The following is an 18,708-nucleotide window of genomic DNA, read 5'->3' as shown; positions in this document are numbered from 1 at the left end:
TAGTGATAGTACCAGGAAGGAAAAGAGTAAGTGGCTAAATAAGCATCACCAACAATGACCACAAATGTAGTTCAGAATAAGAAGAGGTCAGTGACTACTTTCAGGACCCCTCTTTCTATAATATATTTTTTTTAATTTTTAAAATTTATTTATTTTTTCTTTCTATAATATTTTAAGGTATACAAAGTATTTTCCTCACAGGGGTCCTGTGAGAAGGTAAAGTAAATTTTATTATTCTATTTATAAAATGGGAAATAAGAGAACTGAGGTTTGGAGAAGGAGGATGACTTGGTCATTGGCACAGCTTATTTAGTGGGTATGGGATGAGCCCAGGTCTTCCAAGATTCCAAGGCTCTATCCACTAGTACAAGCTGACTCTCAGTCATGTTATTATCCTAGTGCTGACATGGCAGCAAATCATAAAACCCCAGGATCTCTGAAGAACAAAAATTGCAAGTAACCTAAAGGGCAATCAAAACATTCATGAAAAGAATAATCAGGCTTCAGCATCTTACCAGAGAGGACTTGCCACAGAAAAATATGGAATGACTGACATTATATTATTATTTATTTTTTTTTTTAGTGAGGCAATTGGGGTTAAGTGACTTGCCCAGGGTCACACAGTTAGTAAGTGTCAAGTGTCTGAGGCCGGATTTGAACTCAGGTACTCCTGACTCCAGGGCCGGTGCTCTATCCACTGCGCCACCTAGCCGCCCATGACTGACATTATTAAGGTTTTAGATGTATGTAGAGGTGAGATGGTATATAAAACAATGATGGACAACCCAGAATAGTACAGTTGTCCTCCTGAGACTTAAAAAGAACAAGAAGACCTGTAGCACATTAGGGAAATCCTTTGTAGGAAAGTTATAAGAAAACTTGGTGGGTGAGGAAATCACCCAGAAGGAATGAGAATGAGAATAGATGAGTTACAATCTGTGAGGATGAAGGCAATAAAAGAAAATGTAGTAGAAAACTGCAGATTCAAGATTTGGAGCAAGAATTTTTTATAAACCTTTTTTGACAGTCTGGTGAAGCTTACAGACTTCTCAGAATAATGCTTATTACTCCTATTTGTAATGGAGGGCAATGAATGATAAATTTCATTTAGAGGTTAGTGGGAAAAATGTAATTATTTAATGTCCAAGTTCATGAACCCCCTGAAAATTTAACTCAGATGCTGGGTAAAGGCCTTCCAACTTAGAGTTAATGAGAGACTTCAAAGTTAATCGAGTCCAACTCTTTCATTTTACAGATGAGGAACTGAGGCTCATAGTACAAGTGACTTCCCAAGTGACTCCCAAGGTCACACAAGTAACAGGTGGCAAAAGTACGATTTGAACCCATGCCATCTAATTACAAATTGGAACTCTTTCCACTCTACTATGGTATTTCATAGATAATCATTCTTTAAAAATTGCTAAAATAAATTGCATGTGTTTAAAGGCCTATAGGGCCCTATAGGGAATTGCTTCCAATTTATATAGATAATGATTACTTAAAATTTTTATCAATAAAAGTAAACATTATAGAAAGTTCAACATTATATATAAAGTTAAAAATCCAAATTTTGACTTTAGATGAATATAACGACTCCTATTTGTAGAGCACTTTCAGATTTGTATAAAGCATCTTCCCAACAACAACCATGAGAATGGGTAGTGAAAATATTATTTATGCTCACTTTTACCTAAGAGGCCACTAAAAAAGATGAAGTGGCTTGCCTAGGGTCACAAAGCCAGCATTTTTACCCAGGTCTTCTGTCTATAAGTCTTGAGGTTTCTCCACACAACATCTATGGTCTCTACAACTTCAGTAGTACTTTGTCACACTGGATACAGTCCAGGGGAAAGCAAACTGGATTGGGAGTCAAAAGATGCATGCTAGAATCTCAGTTCTGCTCTTAATGACCTGTGTCATCCTGGGCAGATCACTTCACTTCTCTGGGCCCCTGGCTTATCAGATGTCAAATGAGGGGAGGTCCATTTTGGTGGTCCATTACCGCATCTATATTTATACTCCCGTGATCCAATATGAATAAGGGTACTTATTCCACCATTGCAGGTTACAATTGCTCTGTGTTTCAGGAATTGCTCTTGCCCAGGTAGTCAACCGTATGATAATATGGTTCTAGATAATAACGATGTCAGACCTATATTCAAAACTTTCCAGTTTGATAAAGCCCAATAGCCTGAAATTAGTATAGCTTTTTTTAAAAAAGTCTCTATGGTCATTAGCAGGTACTGAATGGTAATGGGGGGTGGGGGTGGGGGGAGGTATTTAAAAGGAATCATAGGATCCTGATTTCAAGCTGAAATGGACCTCACAGGCCATCCTGTGCAGCCCCGTTCTCGTATAGTTCAGCAAACTGAGGCCTACATAGGTAACAAACCTCCCCTGTAAGGAAGCATCACAGAGCTGAGATTGACTCCTAAGTTTCCTGAAATGAGATTCAATGTTCTTTCCACTGCAAAAGTGGTCCTAAGAAATTTTTAGACATTGAAGGGGTTTTTCTTTCTATACTAAGTTTTACGCCCCCCCTTCCCCCCAGCAAATTCATACATTGGGTATGAAGTCAGTAAACCAAGTCTGCCATAAAGCTCGTGATAACTTTGGGGAAAAGCCATTTAAATTAATCCATTGAAGCACTTAATATTTACACATTATGCAATAATTATATTGTACATTTTATGTATTGGTATTTAATTTATTTAGAATCTACTTTGCGGACCTTTGGACTATATGTGTTAGCTATCATTATCGCCATCATTTTGGTCCTAGTTTCTTTCACTGTAAAATGTGGTAATATTCTTTGAACTACCTATTTCATAGGATTGTTGTAGAACAAAATGAGATTCTGTATGTGAAAATGGCATTACAAAATAAGAAAGATACAAGACGGTCTTATTATTGTCATAATTATTCATTACTAATAACAAAATATATTAAGGGATTTCATTTCTATGCTGGGCAACATCTCATAATAGAGTAAGCACAATAAGGTTGATTTTTATGCTCAGTAAATATTGTCTGACTCTTAAAATAGTGTTCAGCCAAGCACCTTTAACACAAGCTTCTCAAAGTGCACTATAAACACAATGTGATAGCAAGTGTGATTGTTTCAATTTTACAGATGGCAAAACTGAGACATATGGAAGATAAGAGAATTTTTGAGAGTCCAACACAGACAACCAGTGATTGATCCAAGAAGGGAACCTTGGCAGGTCTGCTATATCCAAACTAAGTGCTCTCTACTTAGTAGACCTCACTGCCTTTTGTTTAAAGTAAATTGCGGTTAATCATTTTTTTAAAAAAAATTATCAACATGAAGAAATGTATAAATAACAAAATCAATGAATTTATCAAAACAAATGTAATTAGAGATTTTGGCCACTTGCCTGCTATCTAACTGTGGCTCATCCATATTGAATGGATGAGGATAAATTTGTAAGGCCGACTAAGGGTGGGTTGGCATGGCTGTAGACAAATTCAATTCTTTTAGTAATGAAAAGTCAATCACACAAATTATCAAATGAAATACCTAACTTATTTAATGCTATTAGGTAGAAAGTACACCTCTGAGCTTATTCAGTCACTTCAACTATGTCTGACTCTTTGCAACCCTGTTTGGGGTTTTCTTGGCAAAGTTACTAGAGTGGTTTGCCATTTCCTTCTCTAGCTTGTTTTACAGATGAGAAGACTGAGGCAAACAGCATTAAGTATCTTGACCAGGGTCACACAGCTAGTACAAGGCCAGATTTGAACTTAGGTGCTCCTGACTCCAAGGCATGATGCTCTATCCACTGTGCCACTTAGATCCTCTGAGCTTAGGGAAGTGAATATTATATTGCCAGAGTGATATTAGCATTAAGTTAGAAAATGGAATAAGAAAAGTGAAGTATTAAGTCTTAGAATATTTGTTTTCACTAGAATTGTAATACCATTGAATATGAAAGACTCTGGCAGTTCAATACTACTCTGGTCCTTATAAAGAGTATGGAGGTAGGGTGGAGTGGGTAGAAAAGGAAGAAAACTAAGTTTGATTCATACCTCAAATTACCATGAACATTGCCCTAGTCACCATCTTTATATTCTGCCTACAAGACTTGGTCCTTGAGAATAGGGGTTGTCTCATTCTTTGTGTCCTCATTGCCTAGCACAGTGCTTGGTACATTGCAGGCACTTAATAAATTCATCTTGATTTATTCTGTATAGAATGATGAACATAACACATTGCATGTCCCACAATGCAATACATTTATTAAGTTGAAAAAGTAAGATACATGGAAGAAAAGAAATAGGATATAGGGCATAGAGTGTTAGCTTTGGAGTGAAGAAGACTTGGATTAAAGCCTTTCTTGAAATACTGTGTAAATGATACTAGAAAAGTCACTTAACCTGTAAATGTCCCAGGAAACTTGTCTAAGTTACAGAAGAGTTACTGATATGCCTTTGTGAGTTTCCAAACAACAGGAGTTCCCTAAACTAATTAAATCACAGATCCAGACATATATATATATATATATATATATATATATATATATATATATATATATATATATATATGTACTGCTTATTATCAGAAGTGGTCACTCTCTCCAAAATTTGAAACAACAGTATAGTACTGGTATGCCGTTCTAGTTTAGAAACCATTCAGTATCAGGTCCTGTTTGGCAGGCTTATTTTCTACAGGCTGTAGGGGGAGTAGGGGCTAAGGTATCTGGGAAACTATGAAAGGAAAATATCTTTTAACTTCCATTTCTTTATTTTGACATTTACAAATGACATTCTGGTGGATGGGGATCTATAAAGTGTTCAGAATGACAAAACACTAAAAAGAATCTATGTTTTTTATTTCTTAACATTTTATTTCTGTTTTTTAAATTTGGTGCCCCATTATGGAAATATGTCCATACTCTGTGTGTGTGTGTGTTTGTGTTTGTGAGGTGATTTCATTGGTGTAGGGAATCCTTAATGAGAAATACAGGACTGCACTGCTTTGCAACTTTTAGTCTTCAATAACAGCCTAGGGCATTGACAATTACTTGGTAGTCTGTGTCAGAGGTGGGTCTTCCTGACTTTAACGCAAGTTTTCTATCCAATACCACCATATTCCCTCTGCCCCATACTTTTAGGATGTTAATGAAGAGCTACCTTGAGAGTTACAAGTATATTTAGACTATGTGGAAATATACAATATTGACCCAACGTGAGCTGTTGTAGCAGTTCCTCTGAAGCGATTTTATTTGTTCACAACTGAGGTACTATATTAACAATAGGCCAATAATGCTCTTTTTTCCATGGGAAAGCTTCATTTTATAGAGAGAAAAAACCTGGGCAACACCATGGCATATTCTGTAAAAAGAAATCAGAACAGTTCTCTATGTATACTATGATATTTGTTACAAAAATCCTTGAGAAAATATCTCACTACTGCTAATAAGATGTTGCCTATCAATAAAATGGGTTATTATGCTAGGAACGAATTTGCTTATACAATTAAAGGATCAGATGAGTTACTTCTGAGATATGCTTATATATTAACATAGCAATAGAGACTATCTTCTTTGATTTTCTTAAAAATTAATAAAAATGTTAACCTCCTGGGACATTTTTGCTTCTGAAAAACAAGGCTATTGCTATCTTCTTGAATGTTTATTTAGCATGCCACATTTTGGTCTCCAGGTATTATGGAGAGCCTTATCATTAGCCTATAAACTTAGAACTAAATTTTCCAAATTCATCCTAGAATCCTGTAATTTGGGATGGATCATTTCTGAAGCAACTTCATTAAAACATGTTCTAAGTTCACCTTTTCTGTATACACACTTGATGAAAAATTTCATTGCTTAAAAAAAGAGACTGTATCTAAACTAGTGCTAATAGAAAAGGAAGCTTACTTAGAGCAGACCATAAAATGACATTATGACATAATCTATATAATTATATATTTACATAGCTATCATCCATCTATCGATCTATTCATCTATTTATCATCATAAAATCTGCCACACTTGGAAATCTGATTGAGTTACACAGGTAAAAAGCCTAGGACTAGCCAAAAAGTTTAATCTACACAGCTCCCTATTGGCAATACATCTGTGCAGAAATTGTGTCCATAAATAATTTCGCATCAGGCCAGCTGTAATTCAAACTCATGACATCACCGAGTTTAAGAGTTGCTTGTCTCCTTGAATGTGGCCAAGCCAATTCTCTTTTAGTTGCTCTAGCACCTTAACACTGACATGAGATTTTGGGAACCAGTCAGAATCTGAATGGCCCAACTAATTGCTGGAAGTGTTGTCTGGCTCCCCAAAAGAAGCATAAAGATTTGCAAAGTGAGTAGCAAAAAGCTAAAAATATTCTATGTAAAGCAATTATGCCAAGGCTATCTAAGCACATTGCTCTTCCCTGCTTGCCCCCCTCCCCCGATTATTTGCATAACCTAAAAATGAGAAAAAAGATAAAGATACCCTTTCTACTATAAAGTTTTGCTAGCCATCTCTTTTTATCTTAGAGGTTAAGAATGCAATTATTCTTAAAAGGGTTTTCCTAGGCTTTACTAAGTATCTTGAGCAGTCTCATTATTCCATTAAATTTAGAGAAGTTGGTTTGCCATTACATTAATTTTTTTAGATGAAAGTATGTCAAAAGTAAATTATTTATCATCTTAAGTTACAAGCATGAGCTTTATTGAACTATTCTCTGCTAGGAAGTGGCATTAGTAGCTGCACATCAGTAAGTCTAATTTTACAGTTACCTTACTTAAGTTTTTAATATAGCACAGGTCTTCTTTTCAGGTGTTAATAGAAAAATCAATTTTACATCACAACAGCTGTGATCACTTTAAATACCACAGCTGTCATAAGTTGAACATAACCAATTTGAACATCTAAGGTTATGTTGTAAATGTAACAAAATGAACGCCTTGATGAGCCTCATGATTTAGTCTCCCCCTCCCACCCTAAGCAAACTCCCAGTAACTACTACAGAAATAACCTATGTACTTTAAAATCCAGCTTTTATTTCTGTCCAAGTCAGCCTAAGAATGGAAACAGAATTTCATTTTTCTTGAACAATACTTTGGTGTAACTGGAAAGCATGCTTAATTGCAAAAACAGTATTAATTCAGGTAGTATTAAATTAAGGAACTGCTACTGAAATTGAGAATTAATTTATTTAAACATTTTGTTAGGAAGTCAGGAGGATGCATGGTGGTTATAAAGTGTTTTTAAATGCTGGGAATTTAAATTATTGTAAAGGACGAAAATTAAAATAACTAGGATCTAAATAGCACCAACTAGTAGAATTGTTTTGTCCACTTCTTCAAAAATTTCCCCCGCCAGAATAAATTTGTAGTACAAAATTTATGAGTTAAGGTGAAGAGTAGATAATAGAACTAAGCTTTCCATCGCATCCCCAACTCTATCCATTTAAATCCTGTAGCGTTGTGTTCATATTTTCCCAGGTTATTCAGAATACAGTATATTCTAAAATGGGTTTGGTGGTAGAGATTTCTCTCATTGGAACTAGGACTTTTGGTTTCCCAATGTGAAATCATTTTGGGGTAGTGGATATATATCATTGGTATAGTAGGGAATTAGTTAAGCACTTATTGTTAGCAATATTGTAAAGAATACACATACTCAAAGAAAGTCAAATGTTTAAAAAGGAACATGTGCATTAACGAGAGAAAAAATGAAATTAAAACATTTCTCTACCTATTGCACTGAGAGTATTATACAGCATATATTCAAATCTTTTTTTTTCCTAGCCAAATTATATGTTCTTCAGAGTCAATAACTAAATTCTGGTAGTTGTTCATATTTTAAATTTTGCCTAAATTCATGTTAAATAATCTATCTCTCTTGATTTTCATCCACATCATTCCCACTCCCACTGGTTTACTCATTGGAGATAATAGATTACTTCATTTGGAATTTTAAAACTTCCGTCATAAAGCTGAAGCAACATATGTCTGTGTTCAGAGAACTCTTAGGGAAGCAGATATCAGCAAGCATCTTCCTATTACTCGCATATGAATTTTCAAGCGGCATAAAGAAAGCTGGAGGTTTTAGTTACCTCAACACAAGAAATAAGGCCCCCAAAGTAAAGCTGCACTTTTAAAACATTTTTCCTCCATCCCCATATCACACAAAGGAAGCCTGAGAAAACAGCATTCATCCTCTTCATGGATGTTGCGCCTCATCTACTGAATTGTAATAACAGGTGCAGTAATAATAATATGCTGGGCAATCAACTTTTTTACTCTGATTTGTCAGTTTAGCTTAATAATGCCATTAGGAATGTAAACATTTCTGCAATTTATATTTAAAAGTCAATAAAATAATGGGGTACAGAATTTATCCTTTTTAATTTTTTAAGTAATACATTTGATTATTTTAATCACGTCAGTACTTAACTGGATGGGGTTTAAATATGCATGTAACATCAATTTAATTTGTTTTATTCGTTAGAAAAGCTATTGAGCAATATGCCATTATTCCCTTTAAAACAGTGTAGCACATTCTGGAAAAGGGGAGGATGGTGCACCTCTACTATTATTATGCCTCTGAGGAAGGAGGAATTCTGAGCTTTCAGGAATGTCTTTTATTAAGCATATTTTTTAAAAATGTGAATCAAAGTGTGTGTGGGGGGGGAATCAAAGTATAATAACTATATAACTAGTCTAAACAATAAGGGCTTTACATACTGTGGATAAACTTTATTGGAGCTGCTGTAACATTAATGTGGTTGGTAAATGCATCAACTATTTTTAAGACTGTGAGATTTTTCTTAACATAGCAATTCCCACTTGAACAGGCTTATTATTGGTGCAGTTGTCAGTACTCTATAATTCTCACCCTTACGTTTCTGGAGGTGAAAAGCCAAGTCAAATGTTAGCCTAGATTGTAACATCCTCTATTCATTTTTCAGGTCAGCTACAATGGAAGCAGCTGGAAGGCAACTTTACCACACTGCCCCACCAATTTACTTCAACCATCCTCTCTCAGGATGTGTGTAATTTGGTCTCTCTGAGAGCTCAGCCCTAAGTCTCTGGAGGATCAGAGCAAAGCTAGGCTTTTGGAGGGTGGAGTTTGAATGGAGACTGCCAAATACAATTCCTTGGACATCTCAGGTGTTTTAACCTTCTTTCCCCTGTTTTTTATTGTTATCCTAATAACAACAAGGCAGATTTTAAAAATAAATTAAACTCTTATAGAATGTTTCACCTTTCTCCAGGCATCTTATGAAATGTTGCCCAGGATTATGCCAAAAAATCTTTGGATGACATTTACTGATTTGCATGTAACAAATACTGACACCAGAAATCAGAATTTGAGGAAAGCTAGCTAAAATAATTCAAAGTACCTGAAATTTAAAATGACATCAGAAATATGGATTTTTACATTCTAATCCATATAAAGTGTGTGATATAAACACATTTGTTATCAAAAGGCTGTCAACATTCAGTTTGGCACATGTGCCAATGGAAAACCAGACATTCGGCATTGCAAATAAGATTTCCAAAGACTCATACTAAACCATTTTCAGCTCGTATTAAATGATTTTAATTTCATATATGCACACATAGAAAATTTCTGTCTCTCACCCTACATACATATGTAATACACATAAGCCTTTTGTACACATTGGATAAACCATGATCGTTTTAATAATATACATTTGTTCTAAAGTATGTTAGGCATGTATAAGATCATAATCTACCATATAGTTGAGCATATTTTTAAAGTTTTTTATATCCTCCGAAATACAAGTTTCTTTCTGGAAGAGCAAATATTAAATTTTCTAGAGTACTACTTCATAAACTGAAATAACAAAAAAATTAAAATTATTTTATTTTCTCTCCTGGCAATGCTCATATATTTTTCTTAGCACCTTAATAACTCTTTGGCTTCAGTTCTATGAGAGTATTCCAGATTATAAATATTTTATAATCACATGGGATGTCAATTATGTTTTAAAAAATATATGTATGTTTATCCTATAAACATTCACATTGTAGCACCTGGGATTTGACACTTCATACAAAATATCAAGTATAGAGTTAAGTGCTGCCTAAAGAGATGTGGTAGGGTCCACATGAGAGTCCAGAAAGAATCTCAGAAACAGAGCTTCAATCACTTACAAAAAAACAATCATTGTGGGGAGAACAAGCCTGATTTGAACACTAGTGATCCTGCACGAAAGACCTGTTCTTCACTAGATACTGAAGAGTTTTTGTGTCCTGAATATTCCACAATCAAAAAAATAAGAGTGGATCTAAGAAACAAATTGGTGTTTTTATTCAATGCTGTTTGAAAATGGCAAGAAAATCTGGATCCCCAAACATTTCCAAGACAATCATAAGTTGCATTTTAAATCTATACATTACCACCTGACTAGAAACTAAGATTCTTTGTAGATAGTTGACCAAGTGTATGGTTTATAACTTGCATATTCATTCTGTAGGAATAATAATCTTGCAATTACTTTCCCAATGGCATGGCTGTGTATAGACACTTGGAATAGAGTTAGCAAACAAAAATCCAAAACATATCTGACTAAATATGACAACATCTGAATAAATACTAGCCAAAATATAATAGACATTTTCTATAATAACTTACAAGGAAGATATCAAGCTCTGCTGTGCTTCGGCAATTTTATAGTAAAAGGAGCATAATGCAAACCACATTTATAGTGGAACAGGAAACAAACAATTCTTCTGCACAATTTCCTGTAGATCAGTGGGAAAGGTATTTAAAGACTGTATCAGCTATGAGATTTTTTTTCTCATAACCTCTTTGCCCCTTCCCTAATTCCTTTCAATCTCTTTTTTGATGTAATCTCAACAATACAACTACAAGAGGGCTATTATTAGGCTATCAGAAGCATATTAAATGATTTCAGGTCATCCAGAAATTCAGGATTAAATATAATTAACCACATCTATAGCATATTTATATTTTCTTCCTAATAAATTAGCACTACAAAGATGTTCACAATGGCCTTTTTGATTCTCAGTTTCATAACTGTAACTTAATCAGAGACATCAGAGCAAATGCAGATACATTATCTAAATTAAGTGCCTAGTAGATTTTACTAGTTTAAACTTTAAGTAAGCAACATGAAGGCATTTTTTACAAAGTATTTGATACAAAATGGAAAATCTCTTTTTTGATATTATATTTAGAAAGGTAATAAAGCTTATTTTTAAAAAGTCAATACTCTTTTAATAAAATTTTAAAAGTATATGAGTGAAATGAGAAGTCTTTTAGATTTAGGCATTGCAATTCAATACACACACTTTGTATATTTTGCTTCCTTAACATCAGTTGGAGCTTCCAAATGCTATTAGTTTATGAAATAACAAACTGTTCTATAAAAGCTACTAAGCCAAAAAGTAATCTGTTTGCGCTGGTTACTTTCATTTCTAATCATAATTCTGAAAATAGTACGACACAAATTATTCTCCCCTTTTCTTACAAGCATCAAATGTACTTTGCATAGTTGCCATAAAGATGGAAACTTTTCACTATAGTATGACTTGCTTGTGGCTGCCCAAACTAATTCTGGTGTTATGAAGATAGAGTGCAGGCAAAATCTAGTTTAAAATGTTGCCTCTTAAAGATACGCAGTGCACATTCCATGCTAAAATCCTGAGTCTCAAATTATGATCCATTTATGCTACACATTGAATGATTCTAGCATTATTTAATAGTTGTTTTTAAAATAAGCTGTTGCTTCAGATGAATAAAACAAATTTTCCCCCCATTTTATAAGAAAATCTTCATATCAAAAATGTTAACAGTCTTATATTTTGGTATTAGGCAGGAGGCAGGAATTTGTTATTATTTGCTATATGCTATAGATGGTAGGAATGGTGCTATATACATTCATTTTTATCTGTGAACTTAAGGAAATTGAAAAGCTGCATAATAAGCCAGGAGACAGAATGTACACACAAAAAACTCATTACCATCTACTTTTGAGATTTGATGACTTGACAACTAAACTATTTCAAAACAACTAGTTTGAGACATGGTTTGAAGCTTGTTAGTATAAAGCAAAAAAGAGCAATTACAATAATTACAGGTTTCTCTATACGATTTAACACATGCACATGCTGGTGAGAGTTGATGATTTGATCTTAAATTACCATTAGGAGAAAATTTCGCCACTTTTGTTTTAATTTCATTCTCAAGAATTTTTTCTCTTTATGGGTTAGTGATATTTTAACATGTATGCTGACCATATAATTACTTATAAAAACCTTGTTCGACGGAAAGTGTAAGCAGCTATACAAATCTAATTTAAAGATTAAAACTACACTGATTCCAGTCCAGTTAATGCTGGATGATAGCTATGCCAGGATGGAGTACACACTCCTACGTATCAGAGTAGTGAGATTGCAAATAGGAGACTTTAAAAAGGAATTGTAATGAATTAAATAGGCTAGAAGCATCCCTCTCAATAACAGGTTAAACTTTTAAATATTACTTTGGATGAATATGACATTAGGCAAAAATGAATTATCTCTAAAGAAAATCACAGTCATCCCTGAGCTAAGTTCAGCAAAGCACTCACCTGAGGTAAGGTGTAGATACTCCTTTCCTTCCTCCCTCTTGGTAGATTCTACCTTATAGTCACATTCAGTATTCATGGCCAGTTCCAGTTTTGTAATTTTTGGTGGGCTATCTTTTATAGAGTCACATTAAAAACAACAACAACCACCACCAAAACCCTATGCATTTTGAAGAGTAATGAAAATAATTTTCTAGGCAAGGTAGATATGAGAATTTTTATAATTCTGGGCAATAGGAAATTCAAATTTTCCTCTGCTTCTCTGAAAATACTTTAGGTAATTTTAGTTATTCTAATAGAAAGTTAGAAGAAAACAGCTTTTGTAGGTTCCTGAGTTATAATTTTTTAAAAAATTGTTGATATGTTTTAAACTGTCTCACCCTTTCCATAGTAACCCAAATTCATAGTGCTTTGGAATGATTTTGCATTTCTTCTCCTTTTGTTTTTTCCCAGGGAAGACCTGCTTCCCGTTGGCTGCTCTCAGTTCAGAGAGTTCAAACTGAATTTAAACAAGTAATTGACTTGTCATTGAAAAAAAAAAAGAGAGAGAGAAGGAAATTCCCAAAGCAGCTGTGTCATCTGTAGAGGAAAACTTGTGCAACAAATAACTAATCATAAATAACTCCTATTATCTGAGCAAAAAAATATATACAAATGAACTCACAGTTCCTGCATACATTGGAAACAAACAACAAAAATGAAACCCCAAATTGTAAGGGCTCATCGATAAGCATTTTGAACACTTAACGCATGGTATACACAATCTCGCAAGATGTCTGGCACTAAATCAAAAGCTGTACGATATAGAATCGCAGCCAGACCAATGCACACTGCCTAATAAAACAAAAAAAAACGCCTATTTTTCAAATGTATGTATAAAGACTTTAAAAAATGAGAGAGAATTGGCCCTATAAATGCAACTCTCAGAACTAGGTCCTGGTAGTATTTTTCATTTAACATAAATGAAAGGTTTAGCGACAATTAGTTACTTTAAATGTTTTCTGGTAATGTTATGACTACTGTTTTTTTTTTTCCTGACAATTTATCTACAATTTTGCTTTTTCTTGTGTTTCAATGAATAGATACATAAAACCATATTTATTTTAAAAACAGTTCCTGTCAATATAGTTCCTATGACAGAATGATCTTGATTTTATGAATATCATACTCTTAAAAAAAACAACCACTACCACCACCAAATATTTGGCAACCGAGAAGGCATATTAGTGATATGAATGTCATATTCAGCATTTTTATGGTACAGGCAACTGGCAAGCCGTGAGAATGAGATACATATGAAAGATTCCCATTCTGTATATGAGTGAAAATGTTCACAAGTTAGTCTGCATTTGATTTTGATTTCACTATAGATTTTTAAGAGGAACAGTTAAAAGTAAACTTGTAAAAATATTATATAGTCTTCTATAACCCTTATAAAAAAGAAAACGCTGAAACATGGTCATCACAACTCTGTCCTGATACCTAAGTATAGTCGATATATTTCTTGTTTACACTAAATGTTCCAGAGAATCTTCTGTTTACTGACAATGATAACATTCAGGAACTTTTCATTTTTGGATCAACTAGTCGGGCTAAGTAGATGAACCTCATAAAACCTTGAGAACTATGAAGAGTCAAGTATTAGCATTTACAAATACTAGATTGTTAAAAAGATTTGGTAAATTATCCTAACTTTTATCTTTGTGTGTTAAACGTTTTATTTCATCATTTAACTCCCTAAGCCTGTTTTGTTTTTAAGACTACATTTCTTTCATTACACTGAACCCATATCCTGAATTTTTAAATGGATTAAGATATAATACTTTGTAAACTTTCCCCCAGTAAGCTCTTAATATTCTAAAATAAAAGCAAAGCACACAATTATTTTAGCAGATGTCCATTCATGAAATTGACTTTCCTGGATAAAACTGTTTCATCTATCTAAAACAGACTACATACTTAAACACTTTTATGTGTATATGTACATCAATATGTACATATTAGAGAGAAATAGCTGTCATGCACATATTAATATGCATACACACAAACATGCATACAGAGATACATACACATGTTTAATTAGTTTGCTCCAATCCCTATACTGAATTGGGCCTTCGTAAAAGCTCTAATAGTTCTGCTTTTGGTCCAAGTACCATATTCTGATTAGTATCAGATGAAATGAAAGTTAAAAAAAAACACATAAAAGATAACAGTTTATAAACATGTTCATTTTCCTCTTCCTTACCCATTTATTTTTCTTTTAGCAACAGTTCTCTTTCTATTCTATCCCCACAACGATATTCCCCAGCCCCCCGACATACCGATTTGAAAATACTGAAATCCTTTTCCTTCCAGGGCCCAGCCAGAGGAAAAAAAAATAAACCTCCAGAATGGCAAGTATAACCTTCTGCTGGGGTTATGCACAAAATACCAGACACATTTTTTCTTAAATAAAGCGTTTCTATTGGGGCTGGGGGGGGGGGAATGAGGAAGAGGACACATAGCAGAAATAACTTACAATATTATTATGTGCACAAATGGCTCTTTTTTGTCTTAAAAAAATCTTGGGTCTATTCTTTCATTCGATTTCTCAGGCTCATATCCTATACCTAGTTTTCATCTGTCAGTTTTTGTCAACCAGATCCATCTCACTGTAGGTCCTTACTTAGTAAGGCTCAAGATTTCACAAAATCTCAGGACGCTGAGAAACTTACCCCAATTCTCCTCTTACTCTAATTTGGGATTTTTCTATCAGTTGCACTGCACTGCTCCTCATGTTTTCTTTTTTAAAAGCCAGTTGGAATTAACACAAATATTCTAAAAGTATTTTTCAGTCTTATAAACTATCGAGTTTCCCTAACTGAAAACTTTCACGGTAGGAAATACTTTCCAATGCTCTGAAAGCATCCTCATGCTTTTTGTTTTTTCTAAGTATGAATAAAAGGCAACAATAATATTCTAGTTCTGGCAAGTAATAAATATTTCATGGCATCAAGGAAGATGGAATAGTCCTGCACAACTTTCACAACAACAAGAACTGCATATGATGCTCATTCTTACGACAATAAAACTTGTCAAAATTACACCTTTAATTCAGAGTTAGCTTACCGCTTTCCCCATTATAGTGAGTACATCAAAGAGTTTCCTCCCATGCCAGGAATTGTGTATGCGCAATACATGGTCTTGTATTCTTTTTTCTCCTCAGTACCACTCTAACAACTTTTATTTCAAACTCGCTGTCCCTGTTTTTCACAACAATTCCTTCAGTTGCATTTTCCCATATGGCCGGGCCAAGCATGGTGAATATGCAAAGCAGGAAGAGGACCAATTCCTGACGTGAGGGTGGGGGGAGGTGCTAGGACTCTTCTGTCAGACAGTTAACTTTCCACAGCAAATCTGGAAAGCAGCCCAGCCCTGATTTAGCAGTAATTCCTAATGCATACAAGAGATAGATTCAACGTTTCCAATGTATTTTTATTAGTTTCTAGAATAATGCAGATTCTTACACATTTCTGAATTCTTCACTTTTTGTTCCAATCACCCTTTTCTTCCCTAAAATTTCCACTCAACTGCCTAGGGTAAAGTGGAATAGGGTCCATTATTGAGCAGATACAAATGCAGTTAATTGACTCCCCCTCTCTCTCTCTCCCTCTCTTTCTTTTTTGTTTTAATTTGATTAAAAAGCGAGTGGCAGGAAGGGAATCGTATGATGCACATCTAATAACTCTGCCATCTGTCTCTGCTGCTGGCTAGCTCCAGCATTGTACGCAGCTGCCTGAGAACTCGACTCAGAGAAAAGGGAGGAAAAAAAAAAAAGGAAAAAAAAAAAAAACAACGTCTCTGACCTCGCTCAAAAGGAGAGAGGGGCAGTGTTTTCTGACTGCTTGGTCAACAACCTACAAAACGAGGTTGAGGAATGAAACAGAGTAACACTGCTGCAAGCCTGGGTTTTGCAAGCCATCAGCTTCCCTTTAATCGATGAGAAGAAGTGGTAAATGAGTGAACTTAATCTTGCCATGCAGCAGGCGTTTGTTTAAAGAGGAGCCAGTGTAATAAAATGGGATGCTGAATGCTCTCTGAATAGTTATCCACAATTGGCGATTTCTTAGTTTAGGTGTTGGGTGTCTTGGTGTGGTTTTTGGTTTCTCTACCCCCACCCACAGTTTATTCCTTTGCATTTAGCAGAGTTTGGAATATGTTGACCTGAGAATGACTTACAGCTGTCAAGTTTTGAAATCAACTACAGCCCATCCGCAAATTTCCAGGGTTTTGTGTCTTTTAAATTAGTCATATTTCTATATCAACCTTCCAAAAGTACTCCAAACAGATTTTTTTCCCCACTGAAGTTAAAAGGAAGGCATTTCAGAGGCAGTTTTAGGTGGATAACACCCAACAAATATTTCTCAGTTCACCTTCTTTTGATCAGAATGGAAAAATAAAATATTTTAAAACTACAATAATTTTTAGAGTGAAGTGTTTCCCTTAATTCTTTAAAATACTGCACTAACAAGGCTGAAAGAAAAGAACGAGGAGAGAAGAAAGAGAAAGAAAAAAAAAGAAACATTGGGACTGACTGCAGCTTGCCAAATCAGAGCATCACAGGAACGGAGGGCCTCTGGGAATTGATCCAAATGAAACTAAATCATTTGCATATGCCGAAAGCAAATGCCATCCGAGCATACAGCTATTCTCTAGAATCAACTTTAATAATTCAAAGCACCTATTTCCTTACAACTCAACATGGCAACAAAACACATACAGTATTAATAAACAACGAGAGATTATGGTGTTGATTCTGAAGAGTAAAGTCTTGGCTGATGGCTGAAAGTTTCTCTCCACACTTCTAAAATAAATGCAGATACAGGCACAAGTGGATATGGGTAGATATGCATGTGTTTATACATTATTAGATCACATATGTGTATAACATACACATATATATGCATAGGTATCTATGTGTATGGAAGGAACAGAGGTTTGTCTAACTCACTTGCTCTGCATTTATTCTGGGGTCCCAGAGGTTTGTGTAAACAGTACTTGAATTATAATCACACATTTCATTCAATTTCATGCTTTGAGGATTTTTCCTCATTAGAACAGTTAGTTGTCAATCTGACAGGATCACATTTGTAACCCTTTAAAACCACCCTCAGTGTTTAATACAGAAGGCCAGAGTTCCTAACTATTACAGGTCACTGTGTAAAAAACACCCTACTTAGGAAAAGGACTAGGATGCAAAAAAGGGAAGAGTATTTTTAAAAAATGAAACTTTATTTTTAAGAAAGCTATTTCTAGTTTACATCTAGATTTCATAGTTGAACTACTTGAAAATATTTCTAAACAATGAATTTATTTCAATAAATAATCTTTCTGTTTTGCTTACATTAAATATTTTCCTGCATGTTAGTAAACATTTAAATGCTTTTACATTACTTTTTAAGTCTAAATAATTTTTAATTAGGCTAGAGCTTTACATACTTATAAATTATCTCTTGAGTATGTGACTGGCAAGTTCATATTCAAGTACATATTTTAATCTGATAATGTATAATGTATTCTTAAAAATCTGCAAAATCATCTTAGAGAAATGGAAATCATACAAGTTTTCAGATAGGACCATTAAGACTGAGCTTTAATGAATGTATGGAGAAGAATGTGGTGTTTCATGTGCTTATGGTAATAAAGTATAGTAATTAACAGAGATGGGAGGATTCTGAAAGCTAATCTTTGAATTTCAACCAATGAGAAAGGAAATTTGCTATAATTCAGTTATATTTCATTTTTACTTTTTTGACCTTGGAGCACACATCTATCATTAAGTTTAACTCAGGGTTTTCACAACTTAAGCCTCACTTTTTCTGTCCATATACTTTGAAATTTTGAGGACACAAGCAATATATTCCATGGGAATAAAAATCCCTGTGTTGTGTGTGTGTGTGTGTGTGTGTGTGTGTATAAGATATAAATGTATACCTATACATAAATGGGGAGAAAGAGAGAGAGAGAGAGAGAGAGAGAGAGAGAGAGAATATATATGAGAATTTTGGTTTTCACCAGTGATTTAAACAGTTTAAGAAATTCCAATGTGGAAAAATCCTCCACAGGATAGAGACCATCAAT

General features: G+C 34.3%; 1 protein-coding gene across 5 annotated transcripts in view; it reads right to left on the bottom strand.

Annotated features, from left to right (window-relative positions):
* TCF4 (transcription factor 4) overlaps positions 1–15,896 on the bottom strand; it is a 123,961-nt gene extending 108,065 nt beyond the window's left edge. For 2 of the 5 annotated variants that reach the window (XM_043998660.1, XM_043998810.1), the window contains exon 1: positions 15,697–15,896. In XM_043998660.1, coding sequence (XP_043854595.1) covers positions 15,697–15,708 — 12 coding nt within the window. In that variant the 5' untranslated portion in view covers positions 15,709–15,896. Of the gene's footprint in view, positions 1–14,833; positions 14,853–15,696 lie in introns of those variants that run through there. The other 3 variants (XM_043998598.1, XM_043998738.1, XM_043998877.1) reach the window with 2 other exon arrangements.
* Between the last annotated feature and the right edge of the window lie 2,812 nt (positions 15,897–18,708).

The sequence above is a fragment of the Dromiciops gliroides genome, chromosome 1 (assembly GCF_019393635.1).
Source record: "Dromiciops gliroides isolate mDroGli1 chromosome 1, mDroGli1.pri, whole genome shotgun sequence".
Taxonomy (NCBI): Eukaryota; Metazoa; Chordata; class Mammalia; order Microbiotheria; family Microbiotheriidae; genus Dromiciops; species Dromiciops gliroides.
Note: the sequence above shows the minus strand (reverse complement) of the source record. Positions and strands in the feature narration are given on the sequence as shown.